The 17,997-nt window shown below is 42.7% G+C and overlaps 1 protein-coding gene across 1 annotated transcript; it reads left to right on the forward strand.

Moving 5' to 3' along the window:
• Positions 1-1,887: 1,887 nt before the first annotated feature.
• On the forward strand, positions 1,888-17,755 carry EIF3G (eukaryotic translation initiation factor 3 subunit G). The gene is made up of 11 exons (XM_060763313.2): positions 1,888-2,050; positions 6,089-6,135; positions 7,729-7,902; positions 10,580-10,668; positions 11,042-11,101; positions 11,423-11,527; positions 14,645-14,834; positions 14,954-15,061; positions 15,197-15,333; positions 15,793-15,899; positions 17,661-17,755. Exons 1-11 carry the CDS (start codon positions 2,031-2,033, stop codon positions 17,674-17,676), a joined length of 1,053 nt encoding a protein of 350 aa, XP_060619296.2. The 5' UTR covers positions 1,888-2,030; the 3' UTR covers positions 17,677-17,755.
• Positions 17,756-17,997: the final 242 nt, after the last annotated feature.

Below are 17,997 nucleotides of genomic sequence, written 5' to 3' on the forward strand. Positions count from 1 at the left end.
GGCCGTTACCACCCCCAGCTCCCTCAAGGTCAGTCCAGTCACTTCAAGGATGCCATCCATCCATCTTGCCCTTGGTCGGCCCCTCTTCCTTTTGCCTTCCACTTTCCCCAGCATAATTGTCTTCTCTAGGCTTTCCTGTCTCCTCATGATGTGGCCAAAGTACTTCAACTTTGTCTCTAGTATCTTTCCCTCCAGTGAGCAGTCAGGCTTTATTTCCTGGAGGATGGACTGGTTGGATCTTCTCGCAGTCCAAGGCACTCTCAGAACTTTCCTCCAACACCACAGCTCAAAAGCATCGATCTTCCTTCGCTCAGCCTTCCCTAAGGTCCAGCTCTCACATCCGTAGGTGACTACAGGGAATACCATGGCTTTGACTAGGCGGATCTTTGTTGCCAGTCTGATTTCTCTACTCTTTACTATTTTATCGAGACTGGACATTGCTCTCCTCCCAAGAAGGAAGCGTCTTCTGATTTCCTGGCCACAGTCTGCATCTGCAGTAATCTTTGCACCTAGAAATACAAAGTCTGTCACAGCCTCCACGGTTTCTCCCTCTATTTTCCAGTTGTCAATCATTCTTGTTGCCATAATCTTGGTTTTTTTGACGTTTAGCTGCAACCCGGCTTTTGCGCTTTCTTCTTTCACCTTGATTAGAAGGCTCCTCAGCTCCTCCTCGCTTTCGGCCATCAGAGTGGTGTCATCTGCATATCTGAGGTTGTTAATGTTTCTTCCAGCAATTTTCACCCCGGCTTTGCATTCATCCAGCCCCGCACATCGCATGATGTGTTCTGCATACAAGTTAAAAAGGTTGGGTGAGAGGATGCAGCCTTGCCGTACGCCTTTCCCAATCTTGAACCAGTCTGTTGTTCCGTGGTCAGTTCTGACTGTTGCTACTTGGTCCTTGTACAGATTCCTCAGGGAAAACATATGGAACTCTAAAATAAAATATACAGACTCTCAGGACCTACGTGAAAATTGGTACACGATGATGTGCCGTTGGTACATAACACCAAGTAAACTTGCGAAATGTTAAAAGAATCCATCAGACAAATGCTGGAAATGCACTCACAAGTGGGATCCTTCTCTCACCTTTGGTGGACATGCAAAAAAGCAACTAGATTCTGAGCGTGGACTCAGATAACACAGTTCAAAGCAGATATTGTGGGATTTTCTGCCTTGATATTCTGGAATATAGGGCTGTGTGGAAGGGCCCCCAGCTGGGTTTGACAGTAGGACGCGGAACAATGGTTTCAAACTACAAGAAAGGAGATTCCATCTGAACATGAAGAAGAACTTCCTGATTGTGAGAGCCATTCAGCAGTGGAACTCTCTGCCCCGGAGTGTGGTGGAGGCTCCTTCTTTGGAGGCTTTTAAACAGAGGCTGGGTGGCCATCTGTGAGGGGTGCTTTGAATGCAACATTCCCGCTTCTTGGCAGGGGGTTGGACTGGATGGCCCATGAAGTCTTCCAACTCTTATAATTCCTGACTGTGAGCCGTTCAGCAGTGGAACTCTCTGCCCCGGAGTGTGGTGGAGGCTCCTTTTGAAGGCTTTTAAACAGAAGCTGGGTGGCCATCTGTGAGGGGTGCTTTGAATGCAACATTCCCGCTTCTTGGCAGGGGGTTGGACTGGATGGCCCATGAAGTCTCTTCCAACTCTAGAATTCTATCAAGGGATGCAATTCTTGAAGTGTCCACTGGGGGCGGCAATTCACCTCACTAATACAGGCGGCCTTGCAGCTTTTGGGCCTCCAACTTCCAGCATTCCTGGGCATTGAACAAGCTGGCGAGGGCTTCTGGGAATTGGAGGCCCAAAAGTTGGAGTGGAGCGACCCCTATCGCGTCTTCCCAGCAGGCACCGCGGCGAGCCGAAAGGCCTCCGCCATGCATTTTGGTTTGGCCACCACGTCAGTGACGCAAACTACGTCTCCCGTGAGGCTCTGCGTCACGCTTAGGCCGGCTTCCTGCCTCTCGTGAGGCCTAGTCTTCCTCTTCAGCTCGCCTTCCTGCTGCTTGCTCTTCTTCCAGGGGCGGCCATGCCGACGGGCGACTACGAGTGAGCAAATGGGGAAGGCGGGAAGCAGGCCTGGAGGAGGGAGGGAGGCCTTGGGGGAAAGGGGAAAGCGGCGGGCGGGCGGTCCGTGTACACGTGTTTGCGCGTCCAGACGTGCAGTGGCGGGTTTGTGATTCGGAGAGTCCCGAATTCTTTCCTCAACCGCTTCTCATGAGCCATTTTTTCCCAAACAAAGTCAACTTCATGTCTTTCAAACTCTTAAAGCTGGTTATAGACCAAAAGCTCAATTTGGTCAGCTCTGGACTTCTCCAGCTGAGTGTCAAGAGTTGGGCAGACACGTGACAGAAACCTAAGGCCTGGCCTCCTCAAACAGCGGCCTTCCAGCTGTTTGCACCTCCAACTCCTAAAATTCCTGGCCATTGAAGAAGCTGGCAAGGGCTTCTGGGCGTTGGAAGGCCCCAGTTTGAGGCTGCCTGCTCTGGGAAGCTTGGCATAGCTTTGTGTATCTTTTACTTTTTTTGTCGTGTCAGAGCAACCAGTCCATTATGTTACATTTCTAACCGAACAAAGCAAATAAACAGAAAAATACACAACTTGTGAGTTTCGTAGTTGGTTAAATGTCCTTTGACCAGTATCTGGCCACTTGGAGTGCTTCTGGTGTTGCCGCAAGTAGGTCCTCCATTGTGCATGTGGCAGGGCTCAGGTTGCATTGCAGCAAGTAGTCAGTGGTTTGCTCTTCTCCACACTCGCATGTCGTGGATTCCACTTTGTAGCCCCATTTCTTGAGGTTGGCTCTGCATCTCGTGGTGCCAGAGCGCAGTCTGTTCAGCGCCTTCCAAGTCACCCAGTCTTCTGTGTGCCCAGGAGGGAGTCTCTCATTTGGTATCAGCCATTGGTTGAGGTGCTGGGTTTGAGCCTGCCACTTTTGGACTCTCGCTTGCTGAGGTGTTCCAGCGAGTGTCTCTGTAGATCTTAGAAAACTATGCCTAGATTTAAGTCATTGGCGTGCTGGCTGATACCCAAACAGGGGATGAGCTGGAGATGTCTCTGCCTTGGTCCTTTCACTATTGGCTGCTACTTCCCGGCAGATGTCAGGTGGTGCAATACCGGCTAAGCAGTGTAATTTCTCCAGTGGTGTAGAGCGCAGACACCCTGAGATAATCCGGCATGTCTCATTAAGAGCCACATCCACTGTTTTAGTATGGTGAGATGTGTTCCACACTGGGCATGCATACTCAGCAGCAGAGTAGCATAGCATAAGGGCAGATGTCTTCACTGTATCTGGTTGTGGGACATGAGAGAAGCCTCCTCGCAGGATTGCAAGATATCCGGGCGTCCCCTGGGCAACGTCTTCGTAGACGGCTGATTCTCTCGCCACAGAAGCGACCAGCATGCAAGCAAGCAAGCATCTTTTACTTAAAATCCAACTTTAAAACGAAATGATTTAATTAATATTTCTTGATGAGTTTACCCTGCTACCTAGTATGATGTGTCTTCACGTATTCATGTAATACAGTATAATAATAATATTATTAATAATAATACAATATAATTTTTTTGTTGTATCAGGAGCGACTTGAGAAACTGCAAGTCGCTTCTGGTGTGAGAGAATTGGCCGTCTGCAAGGACGTTGCCCAGGGGACGCCTGTATGATTTGATGTTTTTATCCTTGTGGGAGGCTTCTCTCATGTCCCCGCATGAGGAGCTGGAGCTGATAGAGGGAGCTCATCCGCCTCTCCCCGGATTCGAACCTGCGACCTGTCGGTCTTCAGTCCTGCCGGCACAGGGGTTTAACCCACTGCGCCACTGGGGGCTCATACAATATACTAAAATCTAGTAATAATAATTGTAAAATCATAATAATAACCTTTATTTCTATCTCGCAGTGGTTCTCAACTTGAGGTCCCCAGATGTTTTAGCCTTCAACACCCAGAAATCCTAAATTTCTGAGAATTGTAGGCCAAAACACCTGGGGACCCACAGGTTGAGGATCACTGCTCTACAGTGTAGTTGCACTTCAAGTCTAGCACTGAAACCACTGCACCACACTGATTGTCTCCCTTACTTAATATTGGATGTGCAACTATGGCTCTCCAAATGTTTTTGGTCAGCTATTCCCATTATCCATCATTAGTGGCTTTGCTGGGTAGGTCTGATGGGCCTTTGAGGCCAAAGATATCTTTGTGCAACTTACCTGGAGGTCTATATTTGCTCACTTGTTCTAACATTATATAGTTAGATACTAAAACTTGGAGATGGGTATTAATTATGTAGACTGCATCTTTACTGAATCTCCATTAGACATGGAGTCACTTTGAAAGTGAGAGACACTGAACATGTGTTGAAAAGGTCTGGGTAACATGGAAATACATGATTTCATTAATGTATGGGGAGCAATTTCCGCATCTGGTATTATTGGACCACATCTGTTTAATGCAGTGGTTCCCAACTTTTTTTTGACCAGGGACCACTCTCCAGCATTATTACCAAAAGGGTTAGGAATCAGTTTTTGGTCAACTTTAGATTTGGTTTGTGGTGCTGATTCAGAAAATTGCATTGGGTAGACCACATCAGCTCTGCTTTCTGATACAGAACACATGCCATGGTCAGCAACAGGAAAGGAGTGGCAGGCAGTCTGAAAGGAGTAGAAGTAAAATAAATAAAAAATGAGATTTGTGGACCAGATTTTCGTCCTTGCAGCCTACTGGTGGTCCGTCACCCACAGGTTAAGAACCAGTGCTTTAATGGAATAGTAACAGGAGTGTTACCTGAAAATGTTGAGAATATATCCCCCAGTCATAAACACATCTAGCTCTCAAGGGACTTTTCCTTGTAAGCCAGTGGTTCCCAACTTTTAGCCTCCAGGCATTTTAGACTTCAACTCCCAGAACTCCCAGCAACTTACCAGCTTTTAGGAATTGTGAGAATTAAAGTCCAAAACATCCGGAAGACCAAAGGTTGAGAACCACTGCTGTAATCACGCATATGCTAGACAGGTAATACAGAGGCTGTGTTAGATGTGGCTGAGAAAGTAGTTGGTTGAATTGGAAGGACACGTGACAGCAGGAAGAACATGGCTGTGTTCTTGCTGGACAGTGGCCAATGTTTCAGCGTTATGCACTCCATCTTGATAAAATGTCTCTTTAAAACATGCAGGTTAGGCTCCCAACCACAAAGCTTCAAACTTAGTCTGTTTTCTGTTACTTTTCTGTGGGTCTATTCAGTTATATGAGCGGAAGTGTCCTCTTTGGAAATGCCTTTAGAAATCCAGTTTTAGTGCTTCAGTGAGAACAAGATAAAGTTATTGAGGATCTGAACAGGAAAGGTAAAAGAAGATCTGGAGCAGTTAATGAAGTGATTGGAATTCAAGATTAATTCCAACAATTAGCAGTCTAGGACTGAATGAGTGAGTCTACAAGGTTTGTTTGTTTTTTCAAAGAGGGGTGAGTGAGTGAGCTTTGGAAACAATAAATAAGAAAAACAAAAAAATTAAGTAAGGTATGTGGTGTATAAATCTGGATGGTAATGTAAATCTTCAATGGCAAAATACCTGCATTTTTACCTGAAACATGAGGTAGGTGGCTAGAACCCTCAAAGAGTTGGAAGAGACCTCATGGGCCATCCAGTCCAACCCCTTGCCAAGAAGCAGGAATATTGCATTCAAACCAACCTGTGTGTTGACCAGCTGGCAAGTGGGCGTCTTCCTTTGGAAGTGGACATGACAAGATAAAGAACAGTGGTTGCTGCCCAAAGGTTTTTTATTAATATTTGAATGGAAAAATAGCTGGAATAAATTAGATGCTGGAGATAGTAGTTTCTTGTACAAACTAATTAGGTGTGTACTAAATGAAGAGTTGTCTAACTTGTACATCCAGATGTATGTTCTTTTCTTCTTCTCTGATAGAACTGAAGAAGCAAACCTGTGTTAAATGAGTTGTAATGGACAGGATGAAGTTTAATAGGCAAAAACATGTTGCATGGAGAATTTAGTTTCCTGGAATTTGATTATTGTTGGACAGCATGCACATGTTTATGACTACTGAGAGCAGAAGGCTCATTGATGTTTTACCTTTATTTCAGCTCCAAGCCCAGTTGGGCAGACCAGGTGGAAGAGGAAGGAGATGATGGTAAGAATTTTCTTGTACAAACTAATTAGGTGTGTACTAAATGAAGAGTTGTCTTACTTGTACATCCAGATTGGTGGGTTCCAAACTGCTTTTAACCGGATGCAATTCAGACTTCCTTGCAATTCAGACTGCTGCCCTTTAGTACAGCCGAAGAAAACCTTCAATCACACATCATTTCCCCAAGGACTCTTTTGTAGGGATGCTGCTGCTATTACTACTACTACTATTACTACTAAATTTGCTATTATGACAGTGGCAAAATATGAGGAATGCATACTTTGTTTTAATGGGCAATTGTTGGGAGGAGAGTGGAAAATTGAAGAGGTGGGATGGAATGAATTGGACATGCTCTCTTTACTGAACTCTTTTAAACAATGACCAACTCACCTCTGCTCACTTGACTAGTTTTGCTTCAGTAAACAAGATCTGCCTGCCAGGAAAAGAACTAAACCAAGCAAGGCTGGTGAAGAGCTGAGTAGTTGCTATTGAGAAGGCCTTCTCTTTCACAATCAACCAAATGTGCCTCTCATAAGTGGGATTAAGAAAAGGCCGTCCCCTGAAAATCCTAAAGCCCAAACAAGTTATTGTGGTAGAATACGTAGAGAATCCAAAACCAGGTTGTATAATAATATTATTTATTTATTTATTTATACCCCGCCACCATCTCCCCAATGAGGACTCGGGGCGGCTTACATATAGCTCTTTATAGGCTATACTTGGCGTGTTGCTTTGTGGCCAGAAACAAACTGATAACCAATGAAATTTTCGGAAAAATGGGATAATGTATTCCCAGTAATCAATACTAGTTAGCTGTCTGATAGCAACGTTCTAGGCCAGCTGAAGTTTTGAAACACTTTCCAGAATGCTCTCATCTCAGTACAGCCTGTTACAGTAGTCTAAAAGACTGGATCAAACCTCTCTGCATTCTTCACATTCTAAAAATCATTGAAGCTTGTCAGGATCATTTTAAGGATTTGGATTAAAAAAATAAACCTATATCTCTTTGAACTTAGAGAATCCCCAAAATATATATTGGATTAGTTTCTAAACAGATAGGTACCTAACTTTCTGAGACTGGCATCCTGTTAGTGGTATGTGGAAAGATAGCTTAACATATACATCTGTATGACTGTTTATGGTTTCTGCATAGGCTGATATTCCCTTCGTCTGTCAGCAAATCCCTCGGCATACCTATCATAGAGGCACCGAACCTCCCTTCCTCAATTTGCCTGTGGCGAAAAGATAGGATTGCACAAGCATCTGGCCAAGTCCACGTAGCCAGACAATACATTATTATAACAGTTGTTGAGTCTTCTGAATACTCCAGAGAGATACAGAGGTTGATATCATTGCTTCACATCTGCCTATTGGGGTTAGCCAGATGATCTCCCTGCTCTCCGCCAGGCACAGAATGGCTAGGGGTGTGTGGGGTGCTATTCAAGGGTAGGCCCAAGATAGTAAATGGCTTGGTGTAGTGTAGTTCCATGTGCAGAAATGCTATGCACTGCTGAACCATGCAGGATTGTGGACTGCAACATGGTCTATTCTTTGTGGAATTGTTGTGCCTGACATGATTGTGTTTCCCTCACACAGATAAATGCATCACTAGTGATTTGCTCAAGGATATACCCTTAACTGGGGTGCTGAGTGGAAGTGGAGGTGGAGGTGGAACTGGAACCGGAAGTGGAGGCAGTGGTGAAAGTGGAACCGGAAGTGGAGGAGGAAGTGCACCAACTGTAGTTGTTGAACCAGAGCTTGTAAAAGGAGGTATGAGATTGATTTATTGCTTGCAGAGATGTGAGGTATTAAATTTTGCACACCATACATGTCCACACACATATATGGTCATCCCTCCAAATTTGTGTTTTTGATTTTTCCAGATTTGTTTAATAATGGATTTGATTCAAAATCATCTCCCTAGGAATCTCTATTATTTATTTACTTATGTACTTTATTTATACCCTGCTTTCTCCCCATAGGGAATCAAGCAACTAACAATCCCACACTGGCCTTGGCTTAAATAACTAAAATATAAAAAATTAAACAAACAATACAGTGTGGATTAATGTAACACCTCTCTAAAAATTTCTAGGCCCTCCAGTGCAGTTCTTCAAGATGATATTAACCATAGAGTTGTGCTGGAAGCCTTGAAATCCCTAAATAGGTGTTCTCTCAGTAAAAAAAAAAAAAAGGCAATTTCTTCATTCACAGTTTTTCTGCTTCCATCCTTCCTTCCGTCCTGTGTCCCTAACCCCGGTGAATGTGGAAGGCTGAGTGTACACACATGCATTGTCTGGAGTGTTAAGCTGCAATCAAAACCCTAACATTCAGGCTAGACATGAGTGCAATATTAAGCTTGTTTATGTTTCGCCTAATCTATTGTTTCTCATTTCAAACAGAAGTAGTGATTTTGGAATATCAACATATGCGTAATAAAATGTCTTAGAAATGGCCTCAAATCTAACGCTTATATTTCATATACACGTTATATGCAAAGCCTGAATGTAATTTTGTATACAAAATTAGTAATAATTGGATGCATGAAACAAAGTTTGTGCACACTTGACCTTCGGAAAGCTATGTTTTCAGTATTTCAAGCCACCCATGTGGATAGTTTGGATTTTGTAGAACTTCAAATATCCGGACAACTGATACTCAGTCTGTATTACAAATATTCCAGTTTAACTATTTCATCATAAAGCTTTTAATGTGTTTGGGAATGTCATTTAAGCCAAGTTTGCTGTTAATGCATTATTATTATTATTATTATTATTATTATTATTATTATTAGAAACATAACAAGATGAGTCCACTGCAGACACTCTGCTGGCTGTTCAATTGGATCACACGTCAGACACTTCCCAAGTGTCTAGGACTGTGTGATGTATCAGCGAATAATGCATGCAGATCCCAGTAAGGTGGCCTTCTGAAGCTGGCAGATGGTAATTTTGTCAGCACCGATTGTGTTTAAGTGCAGGCCAAGGTCTTTAGGCACTGCACCCAGTGTGCCGATCACACTGAAACCACCTTTCAGTGCCAGAGTCTTTGCAGTTCAATTTTTAAGTCCTCATATCGTGTCAGCTTTTCCAGTTGTTTCTCTGCAATCCTGCTGTCACCTGGGATTGCGACATCGACGATCCATACTTTGTTTTTTTGACACGATGTGAGGTCAGGAGTATTGTGCTCCAAAACTGTTAGTCTGAATTCGGAAGTCCCAGAGGAGTTTGGCGTGTTCATTCTCTGTAACTTTTTTCAGCTTGTGATCCCACCAGTTCTTTGTCGCAGGCAGATGGTATTTGTGGCACAGGTTCCAATGAATTATCTGAGCCTCTGCTTGTAGTCCGTCTGCATGATCTTGCAGCAGCTGAGGATGTGATTGTTTCATCTGCTTCCTTGCAGAGTCTACATTTGGGATCTATTGTTGACTTTTCAATTCTGTCTTTGATGGCATTGATTCAAATGGCTTGTTCTTCGGCTGCCAGAATGAGGCCCTCCGTCTCCTTTTTCAGAGTTTGTCAGGATCTAGTCTTCGAACTTAAGGCAACAAAAGCTGGAATCCTCCCTCCTGACATTGAAGTAAAATATGGCCTGATAAGAGGCCATCTGGCCAGGAAGGGATGCTCTGTGTTCTTTGGGGATGGAATGTAGTCATAAACCAAGATAAAGGGGGAGGAAGGAGGGGTGTGAATCGGGTGGGTAATATACCTCTGCTTTGGCAGGAAACACTCAGATCTAACTTCGTTTCATCTTTGTGAGCATGGTTTTGTTCTAAGATCTGCCTGGAGCTGACAGAGTTCCATTTGTGAGCCACAGCCATGTTTTTTCTTTGTCAATTTGGCTCTCATTATTATTATTATCATCATTATCATCATCATTATTATGTCTTTCTCTCAATAATAGTACTCAAATTTAAAAACAATATAAATTAAAACAATACAAAAGCATTAATAGAAACAGAAATAAAACATTTCAAAAATTAATCAATGTATAAAGTTAAAACATTAAACACCAATCATATTTAAATTCATGAAAAGGCTATTTATAGATCTTAAAAACAGCCACCAGGAAGGTCCTCTTTTGTGTTCTCACCAGAAGAGCTTGAGTGGATTATGGAACACAGAGAATGTCCTCTCCAGACGGTCATAATGGGCTCATAAAATGAGGTACAGACCTTCACATTACTCAGACTCTAACCGTATAGGTTAAGGCCAGCTCTTTGAATTGTGCCCAAAAATGGAACCGCAACCAGTGGGGCTGTTATGGAAATGGAATTGTGTGTTCCTTGTAGCCAGCGCTAAATCAGAATAATATTATTGAGAGCACTAGGGGGGAAATCCAGTTCTACTTTTTCTGGAAAACACATCTTAACTACAGAAGTGTGGAATACAGAGTATTATGGAGACCAAGAAAGTTTAAAATATATTTCCCTCACTTCTCTCTCCAGGTCCCCTGCCCGCCCCCAAGGAGGTTGTGAATGGAAACATTAAAACGGTGACCGAATACAGAGAAGAGGAAGATGGCCGCAAAGTGAAGGTGAGGGGATGGTTAGGATCCAGCCCCATCTCTCCTTCCCTCATTATGTGGCATTCTGTTAGACTGAGCCTCATATTTTCATTTACCAACATTTTGTTGATAGTACTGAAATGCAGCTCCCCTTGTACCATATTTTTCATTTCCATAACACGTGGTTAATTTCCATCCTGGCTTCCATCCTTGCTGACCCCACTAGGCCTATTCCTCCAATGTTTCATAATGCTCCTATCCTGCAATCTGGTAAACTAGGCTTTTGAACAGAAATTGATACTTCATTAAAACCTCCTATAATACACCTCATAGATAGGATCTCAGAGTTACCTTGATTATTCCTATCCTCAGTACAATATGAATGTTGCTGTCCTTTTTGCAGATCATCCGAACCTTTCGTATTGAGACCCGGAAGGCCTCTAAAGCTGTTGCAAGGAGAAAGGTGAGTGGTCTTGGGAAGTTTGCCCATGGGTCCACGAGGCCTGCAGGAATAATCTCTATCGATATAAACATTCTAGCAAGTATATACTCTATTGATATCACAGTGTATAAACATTATCATTGTTTACATAGCACTTTTTTCTCTTAAGAGAGACTCAAAGCAGTGAATATTGGTTAAAAACAATACACAATTTAAAACTTAAAGAATATAAACAAAAATAGAATTAAACCTAGGGCTATTAAAGCCAATTTAAAATATACAAAATGGCAGTAAACGAGGCAACTTTGATCAGATACTTCACTCTACTATTTACTCCCTCAGAACTGGAAGAAATTTGGCAACTCAGAGTTTGATGCTCCTGGACCAAATGTGGCCACAACCACCGTGAGCGATGATGTCTTCATGACCTTTATCACCAGCAAGGAGGTGAGTGGCAGCATGCAGATGACTGAGTGTCTGACCAGGCAAAGAACTGCTAGGTTCTTTTTGTAGTCTTTTTTTTAGCTGGCTGTTCTACGCAACATTTTAGAATTATTATTTTGTTCATATCCCACTTTTCTCTCGATAATGGGACTCAATGTATTTAAAACAATATAAATTAAAAACATATTAAATTATAAATATGGGACACAGATTTAGTATCTACAGTTTCACTTATCCCTGCTTGAAAAGATCTTCCTGAACAGAGAGGAAAAAACCAGGCACAGATTAACACCTCCCAGCAACAGATTTTCCCAGGTGCAGGCAGGCCTTCAAATGCTAATGAAGGTGATCAGCTGAACATTCACACCTAACTGCAGCAGGGAAGAGCTCCTTGCCCCACCCCAGCCATTCCACAGTTATATATAAACCCATTGTCCTAATTCCAACAGACCTCTACCTCTGAGGATGCTTGCCATAGATGCAGGCGAAACGTCAGGAGAAATGCCTCTAGAACATGGCTCTATAGCCCGAAAAAACCCACAAGAACCTAGTGATTCCAGCCATGAAAGCCTTCAACAATACATTCTTCCTGAAATGTTTGTGGGCCTTTCTAGGTCCTCCCTTGTCATTCTGTGATAGGCTCCCAGCTCAGGTATAGTCAAAATATAAGGTTTCCCACCCTGGCCAACACACATTTTGGTGCCTCAAATGTTAGTTCTGTTTCTGGATATATCTGATCTGCTGATTCCAAAAATGTCACCGGATTTCCCCTATCAGCTCTAGTTTTTGAGATGCAGAATATATGCCATCTTTATCTGATTGCTCATAGAAACTAGAGCTGATGGGATGTATCCAATGTAATTTACTGAAATGGTGCCCCAAATAACCCCATTAACAGACCTAAAACCTATCTCCGCCATCGCATCTCCTTCTATGAACCGGCACGAGCTTTAAGATCTTCCGATGAGTCCCTTCTCTCGGTCCCACTACCATCTCAAGCGCGGTTGGTGGGGACGAGAGAGAGGGCCTTCTTGGTGGTGGCCCCCCACCTCTGGAACGCCTTTCCACGGGAAATAAGACAGGCCCCATCCCTCACCTCCTTTCGTAAGAGCTCGAAGACCTGGTGGTTTCAACAAGCCTTTGAAAATGACCAGTTCTAATTCAGTCTTACACAGTGTCGAATATGGCCTTATTCTTCCTACCAATTACCCAGATCCTTTCCTCTAATCGGCCCTGGAATGAACAGCCACAGACCAGTACCTAATATTATTGTTGCCTGCCATAGCATTACACTTAATTCCCGGGCCACCTAGAATTTTTGGGCTTGCACAAATCTTGGTCCGGCCTTTTAAATTTTTTAATTGCCTTGAACAGGCAGGATTACTTTTAATAAATTATTATTATTATTATTATTATTATTATTATTATAAAATCTGAGACACCAATATTTTTTGTATTGGGCTGTGTTATCCATGGTTTCAAGTATTCAGGTAGGTCTTGGGATGTATCCCCTGCAGATACTGACATTGTATTGTATAATACCTACAAAACAACTGAATAGTTTGCAAGCTAGAACATTCAACATTAAAAACTGTACCCCATAGCATTAAAAGCCCAGCATCAGTTTGCAAAAGCCTGTCTTTTGACCTAGACAGAGCACAAGGATGGGGCCTTCCTGGCCTCTGGGGAGGGAGTTCCAATTTGAGGAGCAGCCACTGAGAAACTCCTCCCTCTTGTTCTCCCCAAATGAACCTGTGACGGTGGGGGGATAGCAAGAATACCTGCTCTACATAGTTTTGAAGCTCTACTGGGATCATGCTGTCCTTCAAATAACCTAGTCTGTATCAGTATTGAGCTTTATAAGTCAAAACTAGCACTTTGAATTATGTCTGGAAATGAACTAGTCACCAGTGCAACTATGACTTAAATCGACAACTGTTTGACTGCTTGAATGCTTTTATACTGTTTTTTATATTGTTTTATTTAAATTGTATATTTATGCTTTTGGTTGTGGGCACCATGGTGTGCCGGTTGTTAGCCGCCCTGAGTCCCTCTGCGGAGGTCGAGATAGGACGGGATACAAATGTTCTAAATAATAAATAAATAATAACTGTTGCATAATGGGTTTTTAAAATCCTTGCTTGTTATTGTTTCTATAAATATTTTTTATTGTGCAGGGGTTTTTTTTACAAATAAAATAGAAATAGATAGTAGAAAATGACCAATAAAATAAACAGGAAAAGGGAAAGGTGAAAAGGTAAAAGAGAGGGAGAAAAAGAAAGGAAGGGAAGAGAGAGAAAAGAAAAAAATACAAAAAAGAAAAAAACACATTATGTATAGATATAGATCACCCTGAACCCAGTCCCAAGTGTCTAGACTTCCCATAGTCTTCAAAGAGTCCAGTAAACAATTGGTGGTAGTATCATCTTTCTGTATTTACATTTCCGGTGTTGCTTCGACATATAGGTCGTTCTTCAAATGCTGGATAAATCTATTGTCAGTGTCATCTTGCTTGCTTGCTTCAATAAAATCTTTGAATTCCACCCAGTTCGTCTTTTTTGTTGAGTTATTTAGACGTTGTGACAAACTGTCCAGTTAGGACAGCTTGCTTGTTATTGTTTATATGTGAATTATATTAATTGTATTGCTTTATTTGCTTATTGCTTTTTGTTTTATTGATCTGTTGTCAGGCTTGGCCTCATGTAAGCTGCTCCGAGTCCCTTTGGGGAGATGGTGGCGGGGTATAAATAAAGTTTTTTATTATTATTATTATTATTATTATTATTATTAATAATAATATTATTAATATTAATCCCACTTAACAATCTCACTCTACGTCATTGGACCAACTGAGGGTTCTGAGTGCTTTTCAAAGACAGCCCCATGTCTATAGTTTCTGAGCACATTACAGTAATCCAAATGAACTATAATGACCAAAGCACCTATCACCATAGCCAGATCCAACTTCTCATGGAACGAACACATTGGGGCCCATCTCAAATTGCGACTGGTAAAGAGGCATTTGTCTGAGTCCTAGGGGTCTTATAGGGATGTCTGTGGAGAGAAGAAGCAAGATGACTTTCAGTCCATTAACACTCACTCCACCCTCACTTTTGCCAGGACTTGAACTGCCAAGAGGAGGAGGACCCCATGAACAAGTTGAAAGGGCAGAAGATTGTGTCCTGCCGCATCTGCAAGGGTGACCATTGGACCACTCGCTGCCCTTACAAGGACACACTGGGTCCCATGCAGAAGGAGCTTGCCGAGCAGCTGGGTCTCTCCACAGGCGAGAAGGAGAAGTTGCCAGGAGGTGAGCAAGGGGTGAGAAGAGGTAGCTGAGGAGAAGCACTCTTCTGTGACTTGGAAACCAACACCTTCATTCCAGGAGTCAGGAGGGATGTTTAATAAAATTGTTTTGCATTTCCACAGAACCAGAACCTGTTGCTTCCCAGCAGAACAAGACTGGGAAGTACGTGCCACCCAGCTTGAGGGATGGGGCTAGCCGCAGAGGAGAGTCCATGCAGCCGAATCGCAGAGGTGAGCTTGCTTAGGAGGGCATTTTGGGGGTGCATCTGGTCCCTAGAGTTCTTGCTTGTGGTCCCAATAGCCTAGCCCAATGTTTCTGCTGCTCTGACCCTCTTCTTTTTTGTCTTTTGGCCCTGTTGCCTTTAGCTGATGACAATGCCACCATCCGTGTCACCAACCTGTCTGAGGACACACGAGAGACTGATTTGCAGGAGCTCTTCCGTCCTTTTGGGTCCATATCTCGTATCTACTTGGCCAAGGACAAAACTACCGGCCAATCCAAGGTGGGAGAAAGGGGTTGCTGATAAAGATATGTGGGAGCTGCTTTTCTGGGGAATGCCGTAACCTGTGGAAAGAGCTGGCCATCATTCAGTGTTGGAGACTTTGTTTTGGGGGACTTTTTTTTTGTCGTCTCAGGAGTGACTTGAGAAAGTGCAAGTCGCTTCTGGTGTGAGAGAATTGGTTGTCTGCAAGTCGCTTCAGGGAACGCCAGGATGTTTTTGATGCTTTACTATCCTTGTGGGAGGCTTCTCTCGTGTCCCCTCATGGGGAGCTGGAGCTGACAGAGGGAGGTCATCCACGCTCGTTCCAGATTCGAACCTGCGACCTTTCGGTCTTCAGTCCTGCCAGCCAAGGGTTTAACCCACTGCGCCACCGAGTTCTCCTGGTCTGGGGACTGACAGTGTTCTTGCTGTTGTAGTCTGCTGCTTGTTTCTGGTTCTCACTCATTTGCTTCCCTTCAGGGTTTTGCTTTCATCAGCTTCCACCGCCGGGAAGATGCTGCCAGGGCCATTGCAGGCGTGTCTGGCTTTGGCTATGATCACTTGATCCTGAATGTTGAATGGGCCAAGTAAGTAGAAACCTTTCCCCCATCCTTTCCACTTATCTATATAAATAAAATGTAATGTTCATTTGTTGGATTACCATAACTCAAAAACCACTGAATGAATTGACACCAAATTTGGACACAATACACCTGTCTGGCCAACAAGTGACCATCACTCATAAAAACACTGAAAAACATAGCAGAAGTGACTTAAAAAGCCAAAAAATTAAAAAAAAATACATTACAATGCATGCACAAAATCACATATATATGCACAAATATATACACAAAAAAACACTTATACAGAGACTGGGCCACAGCAACATGTGGCAGGGGATGGCTAGTAGACTATATACCTGCTCTCTCCCTTCCAGTGTATGAAAAGGCAGATTGATATCACCCTGAAGAAGGCCCCATTCAGACATCAGGAGTTTTAAGCCATAGATAATATAGACCAGGAATTCTTAAACCTTCCAGTTTTGACTCTGTTCCACCCGATACATTTTTTCTTGGATCCCAGGCATATCTATCTATCTATCTATCTATCTATCTATCTATCTAATAAAAGTCAGTGTTTGTATGCGGAAGGAGGGAGGGTGGTGTATGTAGCAGCTTTCTGATTGGCTGCCACTTTCACAAGCCACTGTGACCGCTACAAATGGTGAACCTGGACTAAACTGTTGTTAACCCCAGCTTCTGCCAACCTAGCAATTCAAAATATGTAAATGTGATTAGATAAATAGGCACCACATTGGCGGGAAGGTAACGACACTCCATGCAGTCATGCTGGCTGCATGACCTTGGAGGTGTTTACTAGGCATGTGCAATCCATGGTTCTAAATCAGGGGTCCTCAAACTAAGGCCCAGGGGCCCAATGCGGCCCTCCAAGGTCATTTACCCGGCCCTCGCTTAAGGTCAACCTAAGTCTGTAATGACTTAAGTTACACACAACAACAACAACAATCCTATCTCATCAGCCAAAAGCAGGCCCACACTTTGCATTTAAATACTAATAAATTTATATTTGTTAAAATTATTTTTCATTTTAATTATTGTATTGTTTTAAAGTGTTTTTTGCACTACAAATAAGATATGTGCAGTGTGCATAGGAATTCATTCCTTTTTTTTCCAAATTATAATCCGGCCCTCCAACAGTTTCAGGGACTGTGACCTGGCCCTCTGTTTAAAAAGTTTGTGGACCCCTGTTCTAAATGGTTCTAAAGTCCTTACAAAAGTAAAGTTCTGGTGGTGAAAACTAGAGGGCGCTGGTGCTTTGCTTCTATAGTGTTGCTAAAGTTCTGGTGGTGAAACTTTCAGAACTCTAACACAACTTTCAAAATTTCATTATAAATGGCAGTTCCTAATAGTTTCTGTCATAAAAATCACCAATAATGAAATAATAATGAAATTTTGAAAGTTTTGTTAGAGTTCTGAAATTTTCACCACCAGGACTTCAGCAACACTGTAGAAGCAAAGCACCAGCGCCCCCTAGTTTTCACAACCAGAACTTTAGTTTTGTAAGTACTTTAGAACCATGGATTGCACATGCCTACTGTTTACGGACAACGCTGGCTCTTTGGCTTAGAAATGGAGATGTGCACCACCCCTCAGAGTTGGACATGACTAGACTTACCTTGATTTATTCTTAGGTTTACTTGTAGTTTTCAGTGAAGTATAGACACAAATCTTTTCATGTTTTTTCTTAGTAAGGAATATTCAGCCCAGCTGATCAATACTTCCATCTGCCTATCAATAGTACTAACATCTTCCTTCTTTCCTCCACAGACCTTCCACCAATTGAGGCTCTACATTTGTCTTCGGAAATTTTCCAGCTGTGTTCTTAACTGGAGACACTAGTCACTAATAAAAGATTGATCGCATTTTTTTCTGGTCTGACAGTCACTGTATAATCAAAGAAGTCTTTTTTGCTGGTGGACTCTCCCAATCTTTGAATGACTTCCTGCGGCCTTTTATTGAATTGACCTGCTTTCTGGTGCTGTTTCTCTTGGTTTTGTAATGCCTTTGCTTTATACAGGGTGTTTCCCCAATTTCAAAGCAGTAATTTTCACAATGCCAACATCTTACAATTACACACAAAGTTACAAATGGTATAATGTTAATC

Source organism: Anolis sagrei, chromosome 2 (genome assembly GCF_037176765.1).
Source record: "Anolis sagrei isolate rAnoSag1 chromosome 2, rAnoSag1.mat, whole genome shotgun sequence".
Lineage (NCBI taxonomy): Eukaryota > Metazoa > Chordata > Lepidosauria > Squamata > Dactyloidae > Anolis > Anolis sagrei.